Source organism: Narcine bancroftii, chromosome 6 (assembly GCF_036971445.1).
Source record: "Narcine bancroftii isolate sNarBan1 chromosome 6, sNarBan1.hap1, whole genome shotgun sequence".
In the NCBI taxonomy this organism is placed as follows: Eukaryota; Metazoa; Chordata; class Chondrichthyes; order Torpediniformes; family Narcinidae; genus Narcine; species Narcine bancroftii.
Window position 1 is genome coordinate 54,216,970 of NC_091474.1, and position 25,226 is coordinate 54,242,195.

Genomic DNA, 25,226 nt, shown 5'->3' on the forward strand with positions numbered 1-25,226 from the left:
ACGTTGGTGCGGCCTAATTTGGAGTTCTGTGTGCAGTTCTGGTCGCCTAATTATAGGAAGGATATAAACAGAGTGGAGAGAGTGCAGAGAAGGTTTACCAGAATGTTACCTGGGTTTAAGCATCTAGAGTATAGGGAGAGATTGGACAGATTAGGTCTTTATTCTTTGGAGCGTAGAAGGTTGAGAGGGGATTTGATAGAAGTATTTAAGATTATGAAAGGGATAGACAAAGTGGATGTGGATAGACTATTTCCGTTAAGAGGAGGAAAGATTAAAACAAGAGGACATGAGTTAAGAATTAAGGGGCAGAGGTTTAGAGGTAACATGAGGGGGAACTTCTTTACTCACAGAGTGGTAGACGTGTGGAATGAGCTTCCAGGAGAAATAGTGGCGGCGGAGTCAATTGTATTATTTAAGAAAAGGTTGGACAGGTATATGGATGAGAAGAAGATGGAGGGTTATGGGCATTGTGCAGGGAGGTGGGACTAGAGAGGGGTGTTTGGTTCAGTGCAGACTAGAAGGGCCTAATGGCCTGTTTCCGTGCTGTAAATTGTTACGTTTATGTTATAACACAGGAAAAAGATATTTTGTGTAACATGCTCTCCAATCCATGCAACATCCTGGTAAATCTCTGCAGCCTCTCAAAAGCATGCTTCCTGTAATTAGGTGATCAGAACTGAGCACAATGCTCCCAATTATTACCTGGACATTGTTTCAGGAACCGTGTAGTTGGGGAGCTTTGGGCTCTTATGATGAGCAAGGGTTGTGAGCAATCTAATCAAGGCCATGTGGTACAAGGAATGTTGTGTGATAGAAATAGAATAGATGGTAGCTGGGTAAATGGCAGAAGACAAATCCTTGATGGAATGTCAGCATTCTGCGCAGAGGTGTTTCAACAGAAGCTGGCACGGTCGGTGACTTAATTTAAAAGAATGAATGGGATAACCAGACATTCTCCTCTGCACCACCCTTAATCTCTTTTGATCTTTTAAAAATTTTAATATAGACACAGCATGGTAATAGGCCCTCCTGGTCCACGAGCCTGTGCTGCCCAATTACTTCCAATTGACCTACAACACCACTATGTTTTAAACCAGAGTGCCTGGAGGCAACACATGGGAGAATGTACATAGAGTGCTGGATTTGAACCCCAGTCTCTGACGCTGTAATAGCATTTCATTAACTGTTATGCAAATGGTATTTTCTCTCGCAAAATCAACTGAGTGGTCCATTGTCAGAAATACAGACAAGAGATTCTGTGAGCCAGATAGGTATGCCCGCATGGTGTGCTGCCTCCCTGGTGCAAGGGTGCGGGATATCTCAAATCGGGTCAAGGGTATTCTAAAAGGGGAAGGCGAACAGCCTGATGTCTTGGTACATGTGGGTACCAATGACATAGATAAAAAGGAGAAAGTACTGAAAAAGGATTACAGAGAGCTAGGACAGAAACTAAGAAATAGGACAGTCAGGGTGGTGATCTCTGGTTTGCTACCCGTGCCAAGTGCAACTGAGGACAAAAATGGAAGGTTAAGAAAAATGAATGTGTGGCTGAGGGATTGGTGTAAAGGACAGGGTTTTAGCTTTTTGGATCATTGGGATCTCTTTTGGGGAAGGCATGACCTCTACAAGAAGGATAGGTTACACCTCAACCCAAAAGGGGTCAATATATTGGCAGCTAGGTTTGGTACAGCCGTCGGGTGCGGTTTAAACTAATTTGGCAGGGGGGTGGGAACCTGTATGATAGGGCAAAGGACAGAAAAGATAAAACAGGAAAAGTTAGGTTAGCAAGCGAAAGTAAAAAATCAGAGCGAGGAGGGTGAAAAAAGCAAATCTGAAGGATTTATATCTAAATGCAAGAAGCATTTGGAACAAGGTAGATGAATTAGCTGTGGAAATTGCCGGTTTGGCATAAAAATAAACCAAAAAAGGTGACTCAACCTTGGATAACAGCATTAGGTCCAAAGAGAGAGCATATCAATTGGCCAAAAAAAGTACCACAACCGAAGACTGGGAGCAGTTCAAGATGCACCAAAGGAGGACAAAGGGATTAATCAAGAGAGCAAAAATAAATTACGAAAGTAAGCTTGCGGCAAATATAAAAACCGACTGCAAAAGCTTTTATAAGTATGTCAAGAGGAAAAGATTGGTGAAATCCAGAGTAGTTCCCTTGCAGTCGGAATCAGGGGAATATATAATGGGGAATAAAATTAAATTCTTTCTTTAGTTCTGTTTTTACAAGAGAGGATACAAATAACTTCCCAAGGATGTTGGGAAACATAGAGACTAATGCAAGGGAGGAACTGAAAGAAATCAGTATCTCTAAGGACATGGTCTTGGGGACATTGATGGAATTGAAGGCAGATAAATCCTAAGGGCCTGATAATCTACATCCTAGGGTACTCAAGGAAGTGGCCATTCAGATAGCAGATGCTTTAAGAATTATTTTCCAGAACTCAATAGACTCAGGATCAGTACCCATGGATTGGAGGGTAGCTAATGTTACCCCACTATTTAAAAAGGGGGGTAGAGAAAAAGCGGGGAATTATCGGCCGGTGAGCCTTACATCAGTAGTGGGCAAAATGATGGAATCCATTATTAAGGATGTAATAGCGGAGCATATGACTAGCAGAGAAGGGATCGGATGGAGTTAACGTGGATTTACGAAAGGTAAATCATGCTTGACAAATCTATTAGAATTCTTTGAGATGGTGACAGGTAAAATAGATGGGGGAGAGCCAGTGGGTGTGGTGTACCTGTATTTCCAAAAGGCCTTCGATAAGGTCCCGCATAAACAACTGGCTTCCAAAATCAAGGCTCATGGGATTGGGGGCAAAGTATTGATGTGGATTGAGAACTGGCTGGCAGGTAGAAGACAGAGAGTTGGGATAAATGGCTCGTTTTCTGAGTTGCAGGCGGTGACCAGTGGGGTGCCACAGGGATCTGTACTGGGACCCCAGCTGTTCACAATTTACATTAATGATCTGGTCGAGGGGATTGGTTGCAATATCTCCAAATTTGCAGATGACACTAAGCTAGGAGGGGTTGTGTGCACGGAAGAGGGGGTCAGGAAGCTCCAGTGTGATTTGGATATATTGAGGGACTGGGCAATACATGGCAAATGCACTACAATGTGGATAAATGTGAGGTTATCCACTTTGGTAATACAAACCGGAGGGCAGATTACTATTTGAATGGCAATAGATTAAGAGATGGGGAAGTGCAGAGAGACCTAGGGGTTCTTGTGCACTGAAGGTGAGCATGCAAGTACAGCAGGCGGTTAAAAAGGCAAATGGTATGTTGGCCTTCATATCAAGAGGGTTTGAGTATAGGAACAAGGATACCTTACTGCAGCTGCACAGGGCCTTGGTGAGACCATACCTGGAGTATTGTGTGCAGTTTTGGTCACCTTATCTAAGGAAGGATGTTCTTGCGATGGAGGGAGTGCAGAGGCGATTCACCAGGCTGATACTTGGAATGGCAGGAATGATTTATGAGGAAAGATTGCACAAATTGGGATTGTACTCGCTGGAGTTTAGAAGATTGAGAGGGGATCTCATAGAGACATAAAATTCTGGCAGGACTGGACAGAATGGATGCAGATGGGATGTTTCCAATGATGGGAAAATCCAGAACCCGGGGCCATAGTTTGAGGATAATAGGCAAACCATTTAGGACCGAGATGAGGAGGAATTTCTTTACCCAGAGGGTGGTGAATCTGTGGAATTCATTGCCACAGGGGGCTGTGGAGGCAGGTTTATTAAATATATTTAAGAGGGAATTAGATATATTTCTTCAGTATAAGGGTATTGAAGGTTACGGAGAGAAGGCAGGGACGGGGTACTGAACTTTAAGATCAGCCATGATCTCGTTGAATGGCGGAGCAGGCTCGAAGGGTAGAATGACCTACTCCTGCTCCTATGTCTAACTTACTGTAAATTTCTGACTATAGAGTTTGGACAGAAATTCTTAAAATGTAAAATTTCCAGCATCTTACTGAGTATTACATTAGTTTTACAATCACAAAATTGAATTTTAGGCTGTGAAGGTAGAGTCAGCATTTGTATCGTTTTCATACTTGCCTTAATCCTGAACATGAAAATCATACAACATCCAGATAGTTCAATTAATATCAGCAATAATAGTCTAAGGCTTGTTTCTTCTCTGGACAGGACGGCTTTGTAAGGTGAGCCTGGTGGGCAGCTCGCTTCTTTGCCAGCAGCTCCTGGATTTCCTGGCTGTTTTCGTCAAACCAGTCCTTGTTTTTCCTGGAGGAGAAGCCCAGTACCTCTTCAGTGGATTGCAGTATGGTAGTCTTCAACTGATCCCAGAGGGTTTCAGGGGACGGGTCCGTGAGGCGGGTTGCAACGTCGAGCTTTGCTTTGAGGTTTGCCTGGAAGTTTCCTCTCGCTTCGTCTGACTGCAGTTTTCCAACATTGAACCTCTTTCTGGGGGCTTTATTGTTCCTGGGCTTTGGCTTGAAGTGAAGAGAAGAAACAAGCCTTCCGTCGCGCATGCAGCCATCTTCAGCGCAAACTCCGGGAGATCCAAAATGAGTGGTGGACTAGCCTCGCCAAACGAACACAGCTCAGCGCGGACATTGGCGACTTCAGGGGTTTCTACGAGGCTCTAAAGGCTGTGTACGGCCCCTCACCCCAAGTCCAAAGCCCGCTGCGCAGCTCAGACGGCAAAGTCCTCCTCAGCGACAAGATCTCCATCCTCAACCGATGGTCAGAACACTTCCAATCTCTTTTCAGTACCAACCGCTCAGTCCAAGATTCCGCCCTGCTCCAGCTCCCTCAACAGCCCCTAAGGCTAGAGCTGGATGAGGTTCCCACCCTGGATGAGACATATAAGGCAATCGAACAACTGAAAAGTGGCAAAGCAGCAGGTATGGATGGAATCCCCCCAGAAGTCTGGAAGGCTGGCGGCAAAACTCTGCATGCCAAACTGCATGAGTTTTTCAAGCTTTGTTGGGACCAAGGTAAACTGCCTCAGGATCTTCGTGATGCCACCATCATCACCCTGTACAAAAACAAAGGCGAGAAATCAGACTGCTCAAACTACAGGGGAATCACGTTGCTCTCCATTGCAGGCAAAATCTTCGCTAGGATTCTACTAAATAGAATAATACCTAGTGTCGCTGAGAATATTCTCCCAGAATCACAGTGCGGCTTTCGCGCTAACAGAGGAACCACTGACATGGTCTTTGCCCTCAGACAGCTCCAAGAAAAGTGTAGAGAACAAAACAAAGGACTCTACATCACCTTTGTTGACCTCACCAAAGCCTTCGACACCGTGAGCAGGAAAGGGCTTTGGCAAATACTAGAGCGCATCGGATGTCCCCCAAAGTTCCTCAACATGATTATCCAACTGCACGAAAACCAACAAGGTCGGGTCAGATACAGCAATGAGCTCTCTGAACCCTTCTCCATTAACAATGGCGTGAAGCAAGGCTGTGTTCTCGCACCAACCCTCTTTTCAATCTTCTTCAGCATGATGCTAAACCAAGCCATGAAAGACCCCAACAATGAAGACGCTGTTTACATCCGGTACCGCACGGATGGCAGTCTCTTCAATCTGAGGCGCCTGCAAGCTCACACCAAGACACAAGAGAAACTTGTCCGTGAACTACTCTTTGCAGATGATGCCGCTTTAGTTGCCCATTCAGAGCCAGCTCTTCAGCGCTTGACGTCCTGCTTTGCGGAAACTGCCAAAATGTTTGGCCTGGAAGTCAGCCTGAAGAAAACTGAGGTCCTCCATCAGCCAGCTCCCCACCATGACTACCAGCCCCCCCACATCTCCATCGGGCACACAAAACTCAAAACGGTCAACCAGTTTACCTATCTCGACTGCACCATTTCATCAGATGCAAGGATCGACAATGAGATAGACAACAGACTCGCCAAGGCAAATAGCGCCTTTGGAAGACTACACAAAAGAGTCTGGAAAAACAACCAACTGAAAAACCTCACAAAGATAAGCGTATACAGAGCCGTTGTCATACCCACACTCCTGTTCGGCTCCGAATCATGGGTCCTCTACCGGCACCACCTACGGCTCCTAGAACGCTTCCACCAGCGTTGTCTCCGCTCCATCCTCAACATCCATTGGAGCGCTCACACCCCTAACGTCGAGGTACTCGAGATGGCAGAGGTCGACAGCATCGAGTCCACGCTGCTGAAGATCCAGCTGCGCTGGATGGGTCACGTCTCCAGAATGGAGGACCATCGCCTTCCCAAGATCGTATTATATGGCGAGCTCTCCACTGGCCACCGTGACAGAGGTGCACCAAAGAAAAGGTACAAGGACTGCCTAAAGAAATCTCTTGGTGCCTGCCACATTGACCACCGCCAGTGGGCTGATAACGCCTCAAACCGTGCATCTTGGCGCCTCACAGTTTGGCGGGCAGCAGCCTCCTTTGAAGAAGACCGCAGAGCCCACCTCACTGACAAAAGGCAAAGGAGGAAAAACCCAACACCCAACCCCAACCAACCAATTTTCCCTTGCAACCGCTGCAATCGTGTCTGCCTGTCCCGCATCGGACTGGTCAGCCACAAACGAGCCTGCAGCTGACGTGGACTTTTTTACCCCCTCCATAAATCTTCGTCCGCGAAGCCAAGCCAAAGAAAGAATAGTCTAAGCAGAGCATGTTCCTGCTGCACATCACTGTTATGTATGTTGTCTATTTACTCTTTGGGAGTAATGAGCTTCAAGTTTGTTTATTGACATGTAAGTTGAAGTACAGTGAAAAGTTTTATTCCACAAGTCTATCCACACACAACTACTGCAGAATCAAATATTATAATGAGAGATCAGTTCCAACACACTAGGCAATGTTTTGCTAGTGCGATGCTCATTCAGGAGCAGGAAGGAAACTTGCTTCATCCATCTGCAGGTGCGTGATTTCACAATCCTGAAGCCCCATTCTGATGCGAACAGGTGTGGCTGGGGTGGGATTAAATCCTTTTGTATGTTGGCTGCTTGTTATGGAGGGCAGGGAGGACTCAACTACATTCACAATTCTTTTTGTCTTGTAGGGTCACTGTCAGTTTTAATATTAACAACAGTGTTCCACCGACAATGGAAGAGCCACCACAAGGAGAGAAGGGTACTGAGAATGAGGTGAGGCTCTAATCTTAATCTAAAAGATATGGGAGTTGGTGGTGCAGGAACACTAATTTTAGAACGTGGAACGCGGTGTAATGATCAGTTGGGAATCTGGCAGGTGGGTTTTGGTGCATTTCCTTTTTGTCAATGAAAGTTTTTAAAATTGTGTTAAGGGCTAAGCAGCATTTCAAAATTGAAGGGAGAGTCCCGCTGGAGTAATTCAACAGGATGAGTAACTTCTGAGAGAAGGGGTGTCGGGTATGAAATGAAATGTAGATGTTTAAGGTTAAGATCCTGCATCAGAACTGAGAGTGGAGAGGGAAGATGGTTTAGAGGGGAAGGGAGAGATATGGGGAGGAGGTGATGGATAGACTGAGAAGGGAGCCAGTCGTGGGACAGGTGAAGTGGTGTTTTAGAGAAGCAGAGGCAGGTGGATGAGGGGAGAGGGAGGTGGCGATGACTGCTGAAGGATGTTGAGCAAGAACTCTATGGCTATTAGTGTTGGAACCTGATATTGAGGAGGTTGATAATGTTAGGGAAGAAGTAAAAGTCAGACAGCATTGGATGTGGGAGCAGAAGTAGTGGATGAAATGTGTGCATAGGTGGGGGAATGGAACCCGGAGGGAATGAAGATGGTGGACTTGGAGAGGAGGATGGGAAAGGGAACAAAAATGGGAGGACCAGAGGTGGATTAGAATGAAAAGGGCGTTAAATGGTTATGTGAAATTGGAAAATTCCATGTTCGTACCATTGGGCTCTAGCCCACCCATTTGGAATGCAAGGTATTGTTCCTCAACATTCAAAATTGATTTGGCGGCAGAGAATCAAAAGTTGTCAAAATGGTGGCGGAGGGGTTGTGGATTGACATTTAAAGGTTAAAGTGGTTAATTGTTGGTTACTTATTGGCTGTGAAGTTTTGAATTAACAGATAGGAGTTTGATGACATTCAAGGCTGCTGTTCAAAAGACCATGGTTCAAGTAATCTGCAAACTTGTCCCCTTTTAATAACTAGATTCTGGTGTAGCTCAGAACTTTTTAACTCAGCTTTGAACATAACACTGCATCTTCACCCACGTTATTTAAAACCTGAAAGAAATTCCTCAATCTTTGTGCTTCACAGGGAAGACACAATGGCTGTAAAGTAAAATTATCCTCACGGCTTTGATTCATGAAACACCCTCAATCTTTTGTGCTTCTCCAATCATTTATTTAAACCTGAGGCCTTTTTGCTTGGCCTTTTCTCTTTTCTGAAGGGACCAAAGGTTTCTGCAATAACCCAGATATAGATTTGCTAAACCCTGTATTATTGTTCGCATGAAGATTTAGTTTTGTGCTCTTCTCCCTTCCGGTAAAATAACTTTCCATTTGCCTTCCTGACAATGTGCTGTGCTGTTTCTCTGCCTCTCCCACCTTCTGTCTTATTGCCTCTGGGCCCCCTTTCTCAGTTTCTTTATATACCCCATTTCCTCTGGCTTTTATGAAGGGCCCCAGCCCAAAACCATGACCATTTCTATCTGTGAAGTTCTTCCAGCAAATCCTTGGCCAAGATTCCAGATTCTGCAGCTGTTGCTTTTCTACACCAAACTGCTGTTCATTACCCCTCACACAATGTCTTTGGATCATCTGCACAATCAGATACAATGTGCACAGTCCCATTAAGTCAATAGATTATAAAAGCTGAAGCTTTATAATCCTGAGGAACCCAATGAGTGCAACTTTTGTTTTTGCTCACCAATTCTCCTATATGAACTAACCTTACTGGTGTTGTGCAGCACACTGTCAAATGCTTTTGAAAATTCACATACACCACATCAGCTCTCCTTTGGCTATGAAGGAATCATTGTCATTCAGTGCTCATTGCATGCAGCGTGTTGTGAATAATCAGTAAAAGAACAGGTTATCGGGATAGTCTCACCTAAGAAGGAACATGACCACAGATCTGTTGTGAAGTTAACAGAGATCTATCTGTTAGTCTGCACAAACCTCTCATCTGTAGTGTTTGGAATCTGGGTGGGTGACAATTTATGCAGCTGTGTCTAGTGTCATGCTTGTAAATTAAAATCTTTGGGAAAAGTGATCTAACGCATTACTGAATTTCTTTCCAGCCTGAAATTATCTCAACCCCAAATTTTGTTGTTGAAGTGACCAAGTTGTCGAATAACCAAAGCCTGGTGTTTGACTGCCACTATCCTGAAGATGAGGTAGGCATTTGTACAAGGCTGATACAAGCTTAACATACTCTCTGCAACATTGCAGAACTTAATTACAATAGGCTGCTTGTAAACTAATAGGCTTCATTCAGTGGATAGTTTGGTAGCACTGGAAGTGCTTCCAACATTATCTCCACCATTGGTTGTCTCTTTGGTCAGCAAGGAGCAGGTTTCACAGGTGATATCGCAGAGAGGTGTGGATGAGGAGGCCCTAGAAGTGATTGCGAGATCCACATGAAAGAAACAGTGGTGTGTATTAGCTATTCAGTGAAGTAGGAAAGAGATAGACAACAGACTTGCCAAGGCAAATAGCACCTTTGGAAGACAACACAAGAGTCTGGAAAAACGATCATCTGAAGAAACACAAAGATCAGCGTGTACAGAGCCATTGTCATACCCACGCTCCTGTTCAGCTCTGAATCATGGGTCCTCTACCGGCATTACTTACGGCTCCTAGAACACTTCCATCAGTGCTGTCTCCACTCCATCCTCAGCATTCATTGGAATGACTTCATCACCAACATCGAAGTACTCGAGCTGGCAGAATCCGCAAGCATCGAATCCACGCTGCTGAAGATCCAACTGTGCTGGGTGGGTCACGTCTCCAGAATGGAGGACCATCGCCTTCCCAAGGTCGTGTTATATGGTGAGCTCTTCACTGGCCACCGAGACAGAGGTGCACCAAAGAAGAGGTACAAGGACTGCTTAAAGAAATCTCTTGGTGCCTACCACATTGACCACTGCCAGTGGGCTGATATCACCTCCAACCGTGCATCTTGGCGCCTCACAGTTCGGCGGGCTGCAACCTGCTTTGAAGAAGACTGCAGAGCCCACCTCACTGACAAAAGACAAAGGAGGAAAAACCCAACCCCAACCAACCAATTTTCCCTTACAGTTGTGCCTGCCTGTCCCGCATCGGACTTGTCAGTCACCAACGAGCCTGCAGCAAACGTGGACATACCCCTCCATAAATCTTTGTCCGCGAAGCCAAGCCAAAGAAAGAAGTAGGAATAGAGAACCACAAAGATTGCAGATGCTGGGAATCTTGAGCAAACAATGAATTGCTCGAAGAACTCAACAGGTCAGTGTCCATGGGTTAAAATGGTCAATTTGCTATCCCAATCTGAAACGTTAACTGCCTGACCTGAGTTTCTCTAGCAGTTCACAGTTAACTCAACAATCAATGGCTCTCTCTCCTCTTGTCTCCACTCAGAATATCCATTTAGAATTACTGCTAGGACTAGTTGGACCTTTCTCAAGAGAGTGGTAATTCCACTTGGAACCTCTGGCATTTCACCTGCAGACATCAGGTATTCCCATATCAGCATGTCACAGACTTCTTCCAGATGATGACTGGTGTAATTCCAAATGGGCTCAGACACTACTCAAGAGTCGAGCAATGCAGCAGTCCTGTGAGTGTGACTGCAGGATTTGGGCTATTTGGCCCACCGAGCCTGCTCTGTTATTCAAATCATGGCTAATATATTTATCCTCTCAATGCCATTCTTCCACTTTCACTTCAAAACCTTTGCTTCTTCCAATCCGGAACCTATCAACCTCTATTTTAAATATAATCAATGTCTTGGCCGCCACAACAGTTGCACTGAAGTTGCTGCACTAGCCTGTGTCTGTCAGACTGTGAGTGTACTGTCAAGTCTGCCATCTGATTGCACAACCTATTGAAATGGTGTTTTCTGATCCTCGGTGCAAAAACATTCAGATGCACAACCAGACTCTTGTGTGTGTGAGAAAACAAGTTTGAAGGGTTCCAAGAGCAGCGAGTCAGAATGCTGGGTGGTTAAACAGTGATGTTTATTCATGTGTAGGGAAATCAGAACAGGAATAAAAGACACACAGATATATTTAGTCACATGAAAATTACGATACCTGCCACCCCTTGATACAGTGCAGGCATGGCTTTTAACTAGAGACGGTGATTTCTACACACAATACTAGATCTCCCAACCCTTTGTCTGTGCACACCTTACCTCTAGCATTGCCCACATTTTCCAACCTGGAGCAGAGCTCGGGTTTGTCTAAAAGAGGAAGATGCTCCACAAGTGGTGGGATTTATTGTGCCATCACTGGCCCAGGTATCAATGAAATTCAAGGGGTCAATGACCAGGTGTTCTAAACATTGGTGGGGCTTGACCTTGATTGGCAGGTAAGATGCTTCTGGCTTGTTTTCAGCCAGAGAGATCACATAACCCTCTGCAATCCACATTCTAACCAGGTTCCAGTAAGAGGTTACTTGACTCTCCACAATCTACACTACACACATAATGACAAACAATATATGTTCAGTATTCAGAAGTGAAATATGAAAGTCTGCAGACACTGCGATTGAAGTGAAAACCCAATGTTCTAGAAACTCAGCTGGCTAAACCGTGTACTTTGTATAGCAAAGGTAAAAATACATAATCGACATTTTGGGCTTGAGCCCTTCATCAAGGTACAGATTAATTCCTGGCTAACAACCATAATGGGGACCGAAGAATTGGTAGCATCTTAGAACGGATGCTTTGCATTTATGCTCACGTGTGTGGAGTACCAAAGTCTTAAAGCAAACTTAATAAAATCTTTTTTTCCATCATATAACAACCTGAATTTGTCGATCAGCCTTGGCGAATTTTTCTTCATTCTGGTCCATACTTATTCGTCAGCATTCTGGGGTTGGCCATGGTCATCTTGATTCCTGTGCTCAGTCCTTGGTTGGCTCATGTGCAAGCCTTCGGTGGGATTGCGTATTGAAGCTTGGTCGGCGCATGCGCGAGAGTTGAGCGCCCTGACAATATTGAAATCGCATCCTTGACTCTCACGCATGCGCCAACCGAACTCCAAAACACAAACCCACCTCCCATGCGCCAACCAAACTCCAGTACACAAACCCACCTCCCATTCGCCAACTGAACTCCAGTATGCCTACAAAAAAACTTGTGCATTTGCAAAGGAATCAAGATGACTGCACCCAGCCCCGGGACCCTGGAACACTAACAAGTAAGTACATGCATTTTGGCTCTTCATGCCCTGTATCCCTGTTACAGTCAAATACAACAGAAATCTCATAATTTTTATCTTTTTCAATATTATATACATATAAAAATATATTTTTAAAAATTAGGTCATATGTCACATAGGTTGGAAGTCTGGGACTACCTGTAAAGAAAAATGTGGACAGGTACCCCCCCCCCCACCCCCATGAACAAAATGGGGGAGGGGGGTGGGGGAGAGGGACAGGGAGAAGAGCACACTCCCAAAGGCAGGATGGATATGGAGAGAGTGCACACCAGCAAGCAGGGGGAGGAGGGATGGCTCTGAATGGAGAGGGAAGAGAGAACAGAGGCAAACAGAAGTCAACATTGATGCCATCCAGCTGGAGAGTGCCCAGATGGAAAAATCAGGTGTTCCTCCAATTCACGGATGGTCTTCGCAGGAGAGTACACGAGGCCATGGTCAGACAAGGGAGGGAATGTAGAATGGAATTGGTTGGCTACTTGAAGATTCCTGTCACTGACACGGACAGAGCGAAAATTATCTCTTTCTGCATCCAGTCTTGCCAATGTAGAGAAGGCCATAAAGGGATCACAGGAACCAGTGGATGACTCCAGCAGATACACGTAAAATGTTGATTTGCTTAAAAGGACTATTTGAGGCCCTGAATGTTGGTGAGGAAGGAAGTGTGGGTGCAAATGAAGCACTTCCTGTGGCCACGAGGGGCGGGGGGGGGGGGAAGAGAAATGAGTGGATGAAGAAGATGGAGAGGGGAAGATGTGTCAAGTAGTGGGATCATGCTGTAGGTGTCAGAAATTACTCAAGGTGTTGGATGTGGAGGCTGGTGGGGTGGTAGTTAAAGACCAGGGCAGATGAGCAGGAAATGGAGGATATGCAGGTAGGGCTGAATTAATGGTTGTGGTGGAGGGGAAACCAGGTTTGTAGAAGTAAGATATTTCAAACTATCTGCACTGGAGATGGAAAAATTGCAAGAAGGGAATAGAATCTTCGCAGGGGACTGTGTGAAGAAGTGTAGTCGAGGTAATTTGAACCATAGAACACTACAGCTCTGAAACAGGCTGCTTCAGCCCTTCTAGTCTGTGCTGCACACTTTTTTTGCCTAACCCAACTGACCTGCATCTGTTCCATAGTCCTCCATACCCCTTACATCTGTGTACTTGCCTGCATTCACCACCTCAGCTGATAGCTCGTTCCACACTTCCACCACTCTTTGAAGATCCCCCCCCCTATCATATTCCCCTTAAACTTTTCCTTTTCACTCTTAACCCATGTACTCTGGTTTGTATCTCACCTACCCTATCTACATTTACTGTCTATCCCCGTCATAATTTTAAAAATCTCTATCAAATCTCCTCTTTCTCCTACATTCCAGTGAATAAAGTTAAACTTGTAACTCAGTTCCTGAAATCCAGGCAACATACTAGTAAATATTTTCTGCACTCTTTCTATCTTATTGATATCTTTCCTGTAGTTAGGTGACCAAATCTGCACACAATAGTCCAAATTTGGTCTCACCAATGTCTAAAACTCTCTATAGTATACTCAATACTTTGATTTATGAAGGCCAATATGCCAAAAGTTTACAACCCTGTCCACCTGTAACACCACTTTAGGGAATTGTGTATCTGTATTCTCAGATCCCTCTTCTACTGCACTCCTCTTTACCCTACCAGTTCATTGTATGTCCTTTCTTGGTTTGTCCTTCCAAAATGCAACACCTCCTATCTGTCTGCATTAAATTCCATCTGCCATTTTTCCAGGTGGTCCAGATCCTCCTTCGCTGACCACCATGCCTCCAATCTTAGTGTCATCTGCAAACTTGCTGATCCAATTTACCACATTATCATCCAGATCATTGATATAGACCACAAACAACAATGGTCCCAGCACCGATCCCTGAGGCACACTATTAGTCACACTCTGAGAAGCAGTCATCCACTACCACTCTCTTGCTTCTCCTGTCCAGCCATCGTCGAATCCATTTCACTACATAACTATGAATACTGAGCATCTGAACCTTCCTGACTAACCTCCCATATGGGACCTTATCAAAGTGCTTACTAAAGTCCACATAAAGCCTGGCTGAGGACATCTGTACTAAGTGAAGGGAGGAAAGTTGTGGGTGCCCTGAATGCATTGCCAGGGATGGTGGTGGAGGCTGGAATAATAGGGGCATTTAAGGGACTCCTAGATAGGCACATGAATCAAAGAAAAATAGAGAATTATGAGGTTGGGAGGGTTTAGGTTTTTTTTGGTAGGGATATATAGGTTGGCACAACATTGAGGGCTGAATGGCCTGCACTGTGCTGTAGTGTTCTATGAAGCAAAGGGCTTTGAGACCTTCTGTAGAGGGATTGAAGTATAAAGGGATTTGACAATAATGCAGTCAAGTTCAGGGAGTTGGAAGCCATTGAAGAGGTATTGTGGATGTAGGTGGGAAAGGATTGGACCAGGGGAGAAAGGATGGAGTAAGATGGGGCTAAAGCAAATGGAAACAATGGGTCTACCTGGATAATTTGGTTTATGTATCTTGGGTAAAAGGTAGAATGGGGATGGGAAACAATGAGGCTGGAGATGGCAGAGGCTTGATGTGCTGTGGTGGGATCCCCTGGAAGGAGGAGGTGCCTGAGAGCTGTTGTCTGACCACAGCAAGGTAGAAGTTAATGGAGGTTTGTTGGTGAGGTTGGGATTGTTGTGGAGGGTAGAACGTCCGGAAAAGTTGAGGTTGGGATAAGAGATGGGAGTGGTGAAGTTGAGACGGTTGATGCCCGCAATTGGAAATAAAAAAGATCCAGAGCTGGCAGCTAGCCAGGACAAGGCAACTGGGAGGAGGAAGGCTTAAAATGGGAGAAGGGGTCTTCAGTAGGGTGGTGGGGGGCAGTGGAGCCTTACAGTTGTGGAAGTAGGCCTAGAGCCAGAGGCAACAGAAGAATCATGGTGTCTACAGAACTCATTAAGGTGTAGGCGTAGGGGGACGAAGGTAAGAGGACCGAGCACCCTGCCTCTGAGAGGGGACGATAAAGACCAAGCAGAGGTCAGAATGGGAGTTGATATGGGGGGAGGTGGGGGTTATGGAGGAGTGCTTGACTAGCTGAGTTCTTTCAGCGTTTTGTTTTTTTGTTTCACTCTGGCATCTGCAGTTTGTTTTCCTGATTTTATAAATAAAGCATAAAGAAAAGTCTGGGACACTTAGGCTATATTGCTGATAGTGAGAATGAAGGAGTAACCAAGAATAATGTGTGGGATTGAAGAAATCAGGAGAGTTGGCAAGGTCATATTTACTGCCAGTTTTCTACTTCCAATTGGTGTTGGTGGATTCTGGGAATCTCACTACTCCCCCATCTGTAATCCCTGCTTCTCTCAAGCTATATGGTTTGAGCATCTGCCTACACTTTGCTCATACCTTGATGAGGGGCTCAAGCCCGAAGCGTTATATAAAGGACACTTGTTTGACCCGCTGAGTTTCTCCAGGATTGTGTTTATACTTTAACCACAGTGTCTGCAATTTGTATGTTTAATATTTATTGGTTTTTGAGGGGGGTGGGGAGAAAAAAGAAAAAAAATGTCACTGTGAAGAACATTTGTATATATTGTTGATATGGTTTATAGTGTAATAAATAAAAAGTCACAAAAAAAGTGTCTGCAGACTTGTTTTTTTTCTTCCTTAAGTAATGTTTTCTTGATGTTGGTAGTTCTAGGAAAATACCCGCTGACATAAGTGTGTGATCTCTGTTGGAAAAAGAATCATTTGTGTCTTTGAGGAAAACCTTGTTCCCACATCACCATAAACATTGAACAGACGTTAAAAATTAACATTTTTAATCATCTAGATGTATTATGAGCATTTTGAATAATTATTTAACACAGCTGGTGTGTGGCATCTCCTGTACTAATAATATATCAACCATTTTTTATTTGAATTGACAGATTGGGCAAGGTGAGGAGGATGAGAGTGACATATTTGCCATTAGGGAAGTCAGCTTTCAGCCCACGGGAGAGGATGATTGGAAAGAAACCAGCTATACCCTGAATACGGATTCCCTGGACTGGGTGAGTGATGGAAAAAACACTGTTGAATTCTTAGGTAGTACAGTACCCTGTATCTGAAATGCTTGGGACCAGACGTTGTTTGGATTCTGGGTTTTTTGGTTTTCCTGAACAAAACTGTAAAAAAACAAAAACAGCACAGTAGCAAGAGCAGAATATTTGTATCAGCTGTTAAACAACAACAAACTACATGAAAGTTCACATGAAATAATGTTTAATACACAAAAAAAACTTGATCTCTGCGGCCAGTCCCCAACACCTCCCAACCACTACCGCTGGTGCACAGGTATGGTCCCCCACTCCTGCCTGATGGGGAGCGCCCAGGGTTCTCCGCTCCTGCCTGATGTGGACGGCCCCACACAATGTTGAGAATGGAGTCACCGGCTCAGGCTGCAGCCACTGCTAAAGACTTGGATCCATTTGGCGTCTTCCTGCCCAAAAGCAAAGATTTTTTTAAAAAAAAACTTTCTGTAATCAAACCAGAGGCAACAGAGCCCCACATGAGCAAGTCAGGTGTTGATTTTTTTTTCTACTTGTGATGTCATGTCAGCACTTAAAGTTTGGTTTTTGGATCTTTGGGTACGGGGAAACCAGAAACAGGCCAGTTCAGCCCTACTAGTCTGTGCTGAACATCTCCCACCTAGTCCCACTGACCTGCATTTGGCCCATAACCCTCCACACCTCTCCTGTCCATATACCTATCCAACATAACATTGATCTCATTTCTACCATCTCTGCTGGAAGTTCACCACCCTCTGCGAGAAGAAACTCCCCCTCATGTTTCCCCTAAACTTTTCCCTTTTACTCTTAATCCATGCCCTCTTGTTTGAATCTCCCCCACTCTAAGTGGAAAAAGCCTGTCCACATTTACTCTTATCCATCCCTCTTATAATTTTCAATACCTCTATCAAATCATCCCTCAACCTTCTATGCTCCACGGAATAAAGTTCCAGCCTGTTCAACCTTTCCCTGTAACTCAAACCCTGAAACCCCGGCAACATTCTTGTAAACCTCCTCTGCACTCTCTCTTTTCTGTTTATATCCTTCCAAAACTGCACACAGTATTCCAAATTTGGCCTCACCAATGCCTTGTACAATTTCAACATAATATCCCAACTCCTGTATTCAATACTCTGATTTATGAAAGCCAACATACTAAATGCCTTCTTCACCACCTGTGATTTAAGTTTCAGGGAATGATGTACCATGACTCATAAATCCCTTTGTTCCACTGCACTCCTCAGCTGTCTACCATTTAATGTGTATGTTCTATTTGTTTCATCTGCAAATTTACTAATCCAATTTGCCACCCTTGACAAACAGTTTTACATTACTACTCTCTGGTATCTCCCATCCAACCATTGCTGAATCCATTTCACTACTTCATCATTAATACCTAATACGTCCATCTTCCTTACTAAGCTCTTATGGGAAACCTCATCAAAAGCCTTATCTTTGCTGCCTGGCTGAAATTTCTCCTCATCTAGAGGGATGTCCTCTTGTGTGAGGCTGTGCCCTCTGGTCCTAGACACACACACTACTCCTGGCTAAAGACCTATCTGTGGAGACGATAAACGTATTATACAAGTGGCAGATCATGTTCCTGTTTTCAGATATATCTGCAACATGTATTGATGAATTCTAAGTTGGTAAGTGAAGGGGAGAGAAAATATTAAATGTTTCACCACGTTTCTGTGGAATAATGTGTAAATCGGAGTAGAGAGAGGCTGATTGTAGTGATTCTTCAAAACTTTAAAATAGCAATGCCTCCAAACAAGATTGATGCTTTAAAATAAATCAATTGGACTCCTGCAAGTCTAAGAACATAGAACACTGCAGCACAGTACAGGTCCTTCATCCCTTGATGTTTTGCTGACCCAAATATTCTTTAAAAGTTACAAAACCCACCCTACCCAGTAACCCTCCACTTTTCCTTCATCCATGTGCCTGTTGAAGTCTCTTAAATGCCCCTAATGTTTCAGCCTCCACCACCATCCCCTGCAAGGCATTCCATGCACCCACAACTCTCGTTACCCATGATGTCTCCTTTAAACTTCCCTCCCTTCACTTTGTACATATGTCCTCAGGTGTTTGCTACTCCTGCCCTGGGGGAAAAAGGTGCTGACTGTCCACCCTATCTCTGCCTCTCATCTTTTTAAAATACTTATCATTTTAAATATATTTAACATTCAACAATCATATGGAATACAAAACACCCCCCTCCCCTCTATATGTCCTATTAAACAGAGAGAGAATGAGAGGAAAAAAGCATCCCATTGACCGTGTGTACAATAAAGGATGGAGATATGATAATCCCATCATGTTAAAATCTTTATACAGGTCTACTGGCTAGTCAGTTGTGATCATAACTCTATATTGGACCCAGTAAGGGTCCATATGCTCTAAATAAAGCTGCCAGATTTTCAGGAAGGTGTTATATCCCTTTCTGAGATTGTACATGACCTTTTCAAGTGGGATGCAGCTATTCATCTCCGAAAACCACCTATCCATGATGTCATTAGTCAGACTTCCATGTTACCGCTATGCATTTCCTGGCCACACTCAAGGCAATTTCTGTGATTTTAATTTGAGAATTAGTGAACTGTGGTAAAGTTCCCCATAAGACAAAGCTCTAGGCCTACTGGGAAGGTGACTCCTGTGATCTTGGTTAGAGTGTCACAAAGGTCATGCCAGAAGGGTCTCACCTGCATGCAAAGCCAGGTAGAATTTAAGAAAGACCACACTGAAAACACATCTTTAGTAATTCTGGTTTATATTGGTGTAATTTCTATGGGGTGAGGTAGTGAATGGAGAAAATTATAATGGGCCAATCTATCTGGCATTGATATTAGCCAACAAACTTCCCTGTCCAGAGTTGTTCATCAATTGTTGTCTCTGACGCCTATCTCACCTTAGACTTATGCAAACCTAGCTTTGGGCCCTCACTCATAAATATATATATACATTTCCTTCATGGAGCAGTTTCTCCTTTTCACTGAGTCCTGGTAAAGTTATTTCAGGGCCCAAATTGGCCCTAATGAAGGATTGTAACTGAAGGTAACAAATAGAGTCTTATTGGACAAGTCCTATTTCTTCTTCAGCTTCTCAAATTACACAAAGTCATTTTTCATAAAAATCTTCCAGACGTTGTATCCCCTTATACCCATGACTTTGAACAAATAAAATTTTAAAAGGCTGTCTTAAAGGTGTCCTTGCTGACAATCCTCTTTTTAGTCCAGAGCCTCCACAGGTCTTGCACCATATTTTAACCTCTCATTTTGTAGACTTCTATTAAGTCTCCTCTCATCCTTCTACACTCCAAAGAGAAAAGTCCCAGCTCGGCCAACCTTGCCTAAGATTTGTTTTCCAATCCAGGCCACATCCTGGTAAATCTCCTTCTTCACCCTCTCCATAGCTTCCACATCTTTTCTTTAATGAGTTGACCAAAACTGAACACAATACTCTGTGTGGTCATACCAGAGATTTGTAGAGTTCTAACATGACCTCTTGACTGCTGAAACACAGCATCCCATAGGCCTTCTTAACTATCCTATCAACCTGTGTGGTGACCTTGAGGGATGTAAGGATTTGGACCCCAAGGTCCCTCTGTTCATCCACACTCTTAAATAACTGACCATTAACCCTGTACTCAGCCTTCTTTCTGGTTTGTTCTTCCAAAATGCATCACCTCACACTTATCCAATTGAATTTCAATTCTGCATCCACGTCACCATCCACAACTCCTCCAACCTTTGTGTCATTTGGTAAGTCTTATTTACTTGCTAGCTGTTCAAAAGACATTAAACAACCTTCCTTAAGTAAATTTGCATAAGAAATAATACCTTTGATTTTCCATATAGAGAAAGATTGATCAATTATTGATGGTTGAAAAAAATAATTATGAGATAGCACTAGATAAAACCTTTGTTTTTTTTTAAATTAAAATGTTTCCTAAATTGGAACCAGATTTACAATGTATGATAGAGTATTGGATTAGATGTATCCTTATTGATCTTAAGAAAAACTAAATGAAGAGAGGTCCCCAATAAAGAGGCCACTGAATGCTGCTGTATATATTTCAATTCCAAATCTGTCCATAATGGATGATCCAATTTGTCAGAATAAAAAAATTCAGCAAGTTTGATAACAAATATTAATAGTCCAGTAATAAAATCTAAAATTAGGTAGGGCCATACCTCCATCTTTTTTTTGGCTGTTCAACCTCCCCCCTCCACAATGCTATGAACTCTATCAGAAATGTCCATGACCCTGGCACCTGGGAGTCAACATATCATCTGGGAGCCTTGATCTCATTCGTCAAACTATCTGCTCTCCTCACCAATGAGTCTCCAATTACCATAGATCTCCTCTTTTCCCTTCCCTTCTGAGCCACGAGGCCAGTCTGTATGTCTTCTGAAGCCGTTCAGTTTAAGGATGCCAGATAGTTGCCATCAACTCAACACATTCTTGCGCAAACTAAATCCTTAGTTTTTTTAAAAATGGACAACGTGGTCGAAGCTGATTGAAACCTGTGCTGCCCAATTAATTGACCAACCCTGTTGAAAAGCCCACACAGGTTGTGGGAAGAATGTACAAACTGAGGCAGATTGGCTGGTGCTGTCATATCATTCAGCTCACTAATGCTCCTGAGTCCTTCGGTGATGAACATCTATGGATTTGTATTATGAAAATCTGTAACTGCTGTGGACCTGTATGGCTCTGGATTGGAGATTTAAAGACCCCAACAGCTTCTACACCTTCTTTCTGCTTGTGCCTCTTTATCCTAGTCCCATCCCTTATCCCAGCATGAGAATATGTGCATGTTTTAGCATGATCACTTCTTAATTTTACTTGATTAAAATTTAAACCATTCTTACTTGTCTCTCATTGGAAATTAATCCAGTAAACATTATGGCATTGGTATTTTGGTATTGACTGTACTAAATGGCATTAACTGCTTTGCTTCTACAGGCCCTCTATGACCATCTGATGGACTTTTTGACTGACCGAGGGATTGATAATACTTTTGCAGATGAACTTGTTGAGCTTAGTACAGCCTTGGAACACCAGGAGTACATCAAGTTTCTTGAAAATTTGAATGGTTTCATCAAGTGTTAATAACATTTTTCTTTCAGCTTTTCATCTGGCTTCATGATGATCAGGATATTTGCAGCCTTTAAATGGTCTTGCAATAGATTTTGTACATTGAGTGGTATTGAGTATTGAGTGGCTGCTTTATTATGAAAAAATAATGTCATGTTCCAGTAACCAAGACAAGGTCTCTAAATTGTATACTGATCATGAAAATGTTACTCAAGAAGTGGGCACATTATCTAGTGTTTCAATTATAACTAAATTGATGTCCCCAGGAAAGAAAACAAAATCTTGAATAAACATGTTGGAATGAAGTCTGATCTTCCCGAGTTATTTTTGTGCGTAGCATGTATTATTAAATTCACTATATTTCACTGTGCTTTTTCGTGTTTACAAAACAGTCAGATTCATTGCATGCTGCTGGGAGTGAATGCCAGGAGGATGGATATTGACACTTGTTCAGGTGGGGAAGCTAGCAGTAGAGGCTTGTGGGCCTCTAGCACAACTTGCCAAATTGCTGCCTGAACCTTGAACCTGACAACGTTCAATCCTGACCTTGGCTGCGGTCTGTGTGGAGTTTGCACATCCCAGAGACATGAAGGTTGCTATAATTGGTTGTTGAAAATTGTTAAATGTGAGGGGAGTGGTAGAACTGAGCACATGTTTTGGAGAATGGGGTTAATGATCAGTGGATTCTAGTGAGCTGTTTTTGTGTTGTGTATCTTTAAAGATGATCCTGTCACCTGTCACTTACAGGTGACCAAAGCTGTAGAATTACATGACCTTTGCAACAGAAAATTAGATCTACTTGACCTTTGACTCCCTGAATGAGGGATGAAAATAGTTCAGCAGGTATGAATCATCAGATGTGAGTTTTGTAAAAAAAAAAATGTAGTTCATATAAAAATAGGTGGTGCGGTTAGTGCAATCCTGTTACAGTGTCTGACTGGGTTTCCTCCCACCCTTGGTAGGCCAATTGGGTGTATCTGTGTGGCTTGGGCTCATGTACTGAAAGGATGACCCAGAATTTCCACATCAATTTAGTTTTGAGCAACATCCTTTGTATAAGATGACCCCAAATCTGGCACTTACTGCTGACCAGTGGATGCAGTTGAAGGCAAATTACATAACAAATGACCATGTAAAGGTTTCAATTTTATTTGGATATGTTAAAGCAGTGGTCTCAAGCTTTTTTGACTTAGGCCCCACTTAATCTTTCAAAACAAAAGTTGTATATTCAAAAGAAATTTAAATTAAATTTCAATGCAATTAAGGTCAGGAATACACTGGAACACCTATTTCATATTCAACTAGTATTTCAGTATGTCAACCATCTCAAACACTCATTCAACAATTGTCACTTCAGTGGGACCTTGCCCCTGATGCTGGCTGCAGATTTTTTTTTGATTCAAGAGTCCTTAAATTTCCAGTTGGTTTCCCTTATAGCAAATCACGAACCACCTACTAAATAAGACAATGGAAAATGTATCAATAGTTCCCTTGCTAAAGTAGTCAAGTTGGGGCAGACATCATTGTTCCTTTCATTGAGTTTTCACAAATTCATCATGTTGCAACTCTGATAACTCCTTGGTATTGCACTGTGACTTCAGATACATCCACCAGCAATGGCTGAGTTAACCAAGAGGGAAAATCCATTGCCTTTAAATCACAATCTATAATTGAAGTTGGTAACCAACATTTTCAAATGGTCAACAATGACATTTGTAGCAGCATTTGTTACCTCACACTTATTTAACCAATAGAATTGGCTGAAATTTCCTACAAATATTCCTTTGGCAGAATTCTAGAAGTGTCATGAATCCAAATATCTTTGTTTTTGCATCAACAAGCATCATTTTGCTATATGTACTTCAACTAACTCACATAAGCTTTGCTGTCTGTTGTTAGCAAGAGCTTCATTTCAGGTTTGTCCTTCAAAAACTTACTGAGGTGCTCAAACAGTTCCATAAAATTTTTGAAGCAGGTTCCCTTTGACAACCACTTTACTTCAATAGTCTCATGTTTTGCATTCTTATCAACACAAAACTGCTTAAACAGACATTCACATTTGGCATTATCTTTGATAGCATATGATCACAGAATCTAGTATCTCATGTCGAACGGGGAAATTTTCTTAGCAACTAAGTTCTCAGTGGACAACCAACAGGTTTGGATTTTCATCCTTCATTAATTTTAAACATCCTGCTTTTCACCCATTATAGTAGGTGCTCCAACTGCAGCACAAGATTGTTTTTCATTTTCATCCAAATAATTTTTGAGCTTGCTGTAGATATCAACGGCAGTAGATTCACAAAAGAACATCTCTTCTTGAAACTCTTCCTGATCAATATATCTCACGTATGCTAATTACAGAGCCTCAATACAGTAGATTCATCCAGTTTCGTGATTTCAACTTCTCAATAAGGTCTTTTTCAACATCTTGACCCATGTCATCTATTCTGTTGCAGACAGAACTATTACTCAATGGCATTGGTTGGACATCTTTCTAGAACTGTTTGAGAAACAATATTTCGGGTTTAATCAGTTACTCCCATGTTTTGCTATTAGCAGTGAAATTTCATTGCTAGCTTCAAGTATACAATTCAAGGCTATAGTTTGTGCAGCAAATAATGAAATTATTTCTGATCCATTTTCAAACTTTTCTTTCAGTGATTTAAAATATTCTAATTTTGAATTGACATAGTTAGCATGTTTTACCATAAAATGAGCTTCAAGACTACCTGCTTTCACTGATGAAGTTTTCAAAGTCTGTTGGCATAACAGGCAAAAAGGTGAACGTTCATCAAATACAGCAGGTACAAACCAAAACTCCACTGAATATTGACAAACTTTTGTTTGCTTGATCTGCTCATTTTTGAATACAGAAAAGCACAAGCTCTCCAAAACAGATTAATCAATATTTTATTATGTCTTAGAATTGAAAAATGTAATAAAAGTAATGATTGAATCAAAGGAAGAAAACTGACCCTAAAATAAAACAGGAAACAAAAACACTAGTGCAGTTTTTGACATTTTTCCCCCTCGCTAAGTGCATCAAAACTTTGCTGGGCTCATGCTTTACTTCCTGGGGTCCCCTCTATCTACCATGTTCATTATATCCTCCAAGAAATTTGTCAAACAGGACCTGCCTTTTTCTGAATCCTGGTGAATGCAGGTTCAATTTGAACATTTAAGAAAAATTTGAACAGGTACATGGATGGGAGGGGTATGGACCAGGCAGAATAATTGGTACAGATTAGAAAGGCTGTTTTTCATGCTGTAATATTTTATTGTTCTATAATCACCATTGTAAATTTCTCTGCAGATTCCAGCACTGGAAGCCTTTGTTTTCACTTACAACTCCTCTACAGCCATTTCGTATCTCATCTCCCTTTACTCGACCCTCATTTTTTTTTTACTTGAGAACACAAATTGGCGTCTTGTATGTTGAACAGCCTTCCAGATGTCGAAGGTTATCAGGAAAAGGAAGTGAGTGTAGTTACTATTTCAAGGGAGAAGGTGGTCAAAGCTGAACAGTCCAAGTGATAAGTCGCCTCAACCAGATGGACTGCAACCTCGAGTCCTGAAAGATAGTGGTAGAGACTATGGATGCATTAGTAATAATCTTTCAGGAATCAATAGATTCTAGCATGGTCCCGGAGGATTGAAAAATCACAAATGTAACCCCACTGAGAGGCAGAGTGGGGGAGCAGAAAGGAAATTATAGTTTGGTTAGCGTCGATTGTAAAGGAGGAA

General features: G+C 42.8%; 1 protein-coding gene across 1 annotated transcript in view; it reads left to right on the top strand.

Annotated features, from left to right (window-relative positions):
• Positions 1-21,784, top strand: part of c1qbp (complement component 1, q subcomponent binding protein) — a 35,716-nt gene extending 13,932 nt beyond the window's left edge. The window contains exons 3-6 of the mRNA XM_069885020.1: positions 7,038-7,122; positions 9,213-9,308; positions 16,257-16,379; positions 21,348-21,784. Coding sequence (XP_069741121.1) covers positions 7,038-7,122; positions 9,213-9,308; positions 16,257-16,379; positions 21,348-21,494 — 451 coding nt within the window. The 3' untranslated portion in view covers positions 21,495-21,784. The remainder of the gene's footprint in view (positions 1-7,037; positions 7,123-9,212; positions 9,309-16,256; positions 16,380-21,347) is intronic.
• Positions 21,785-25,226: the final 3,442 nt, after the last annotated feature.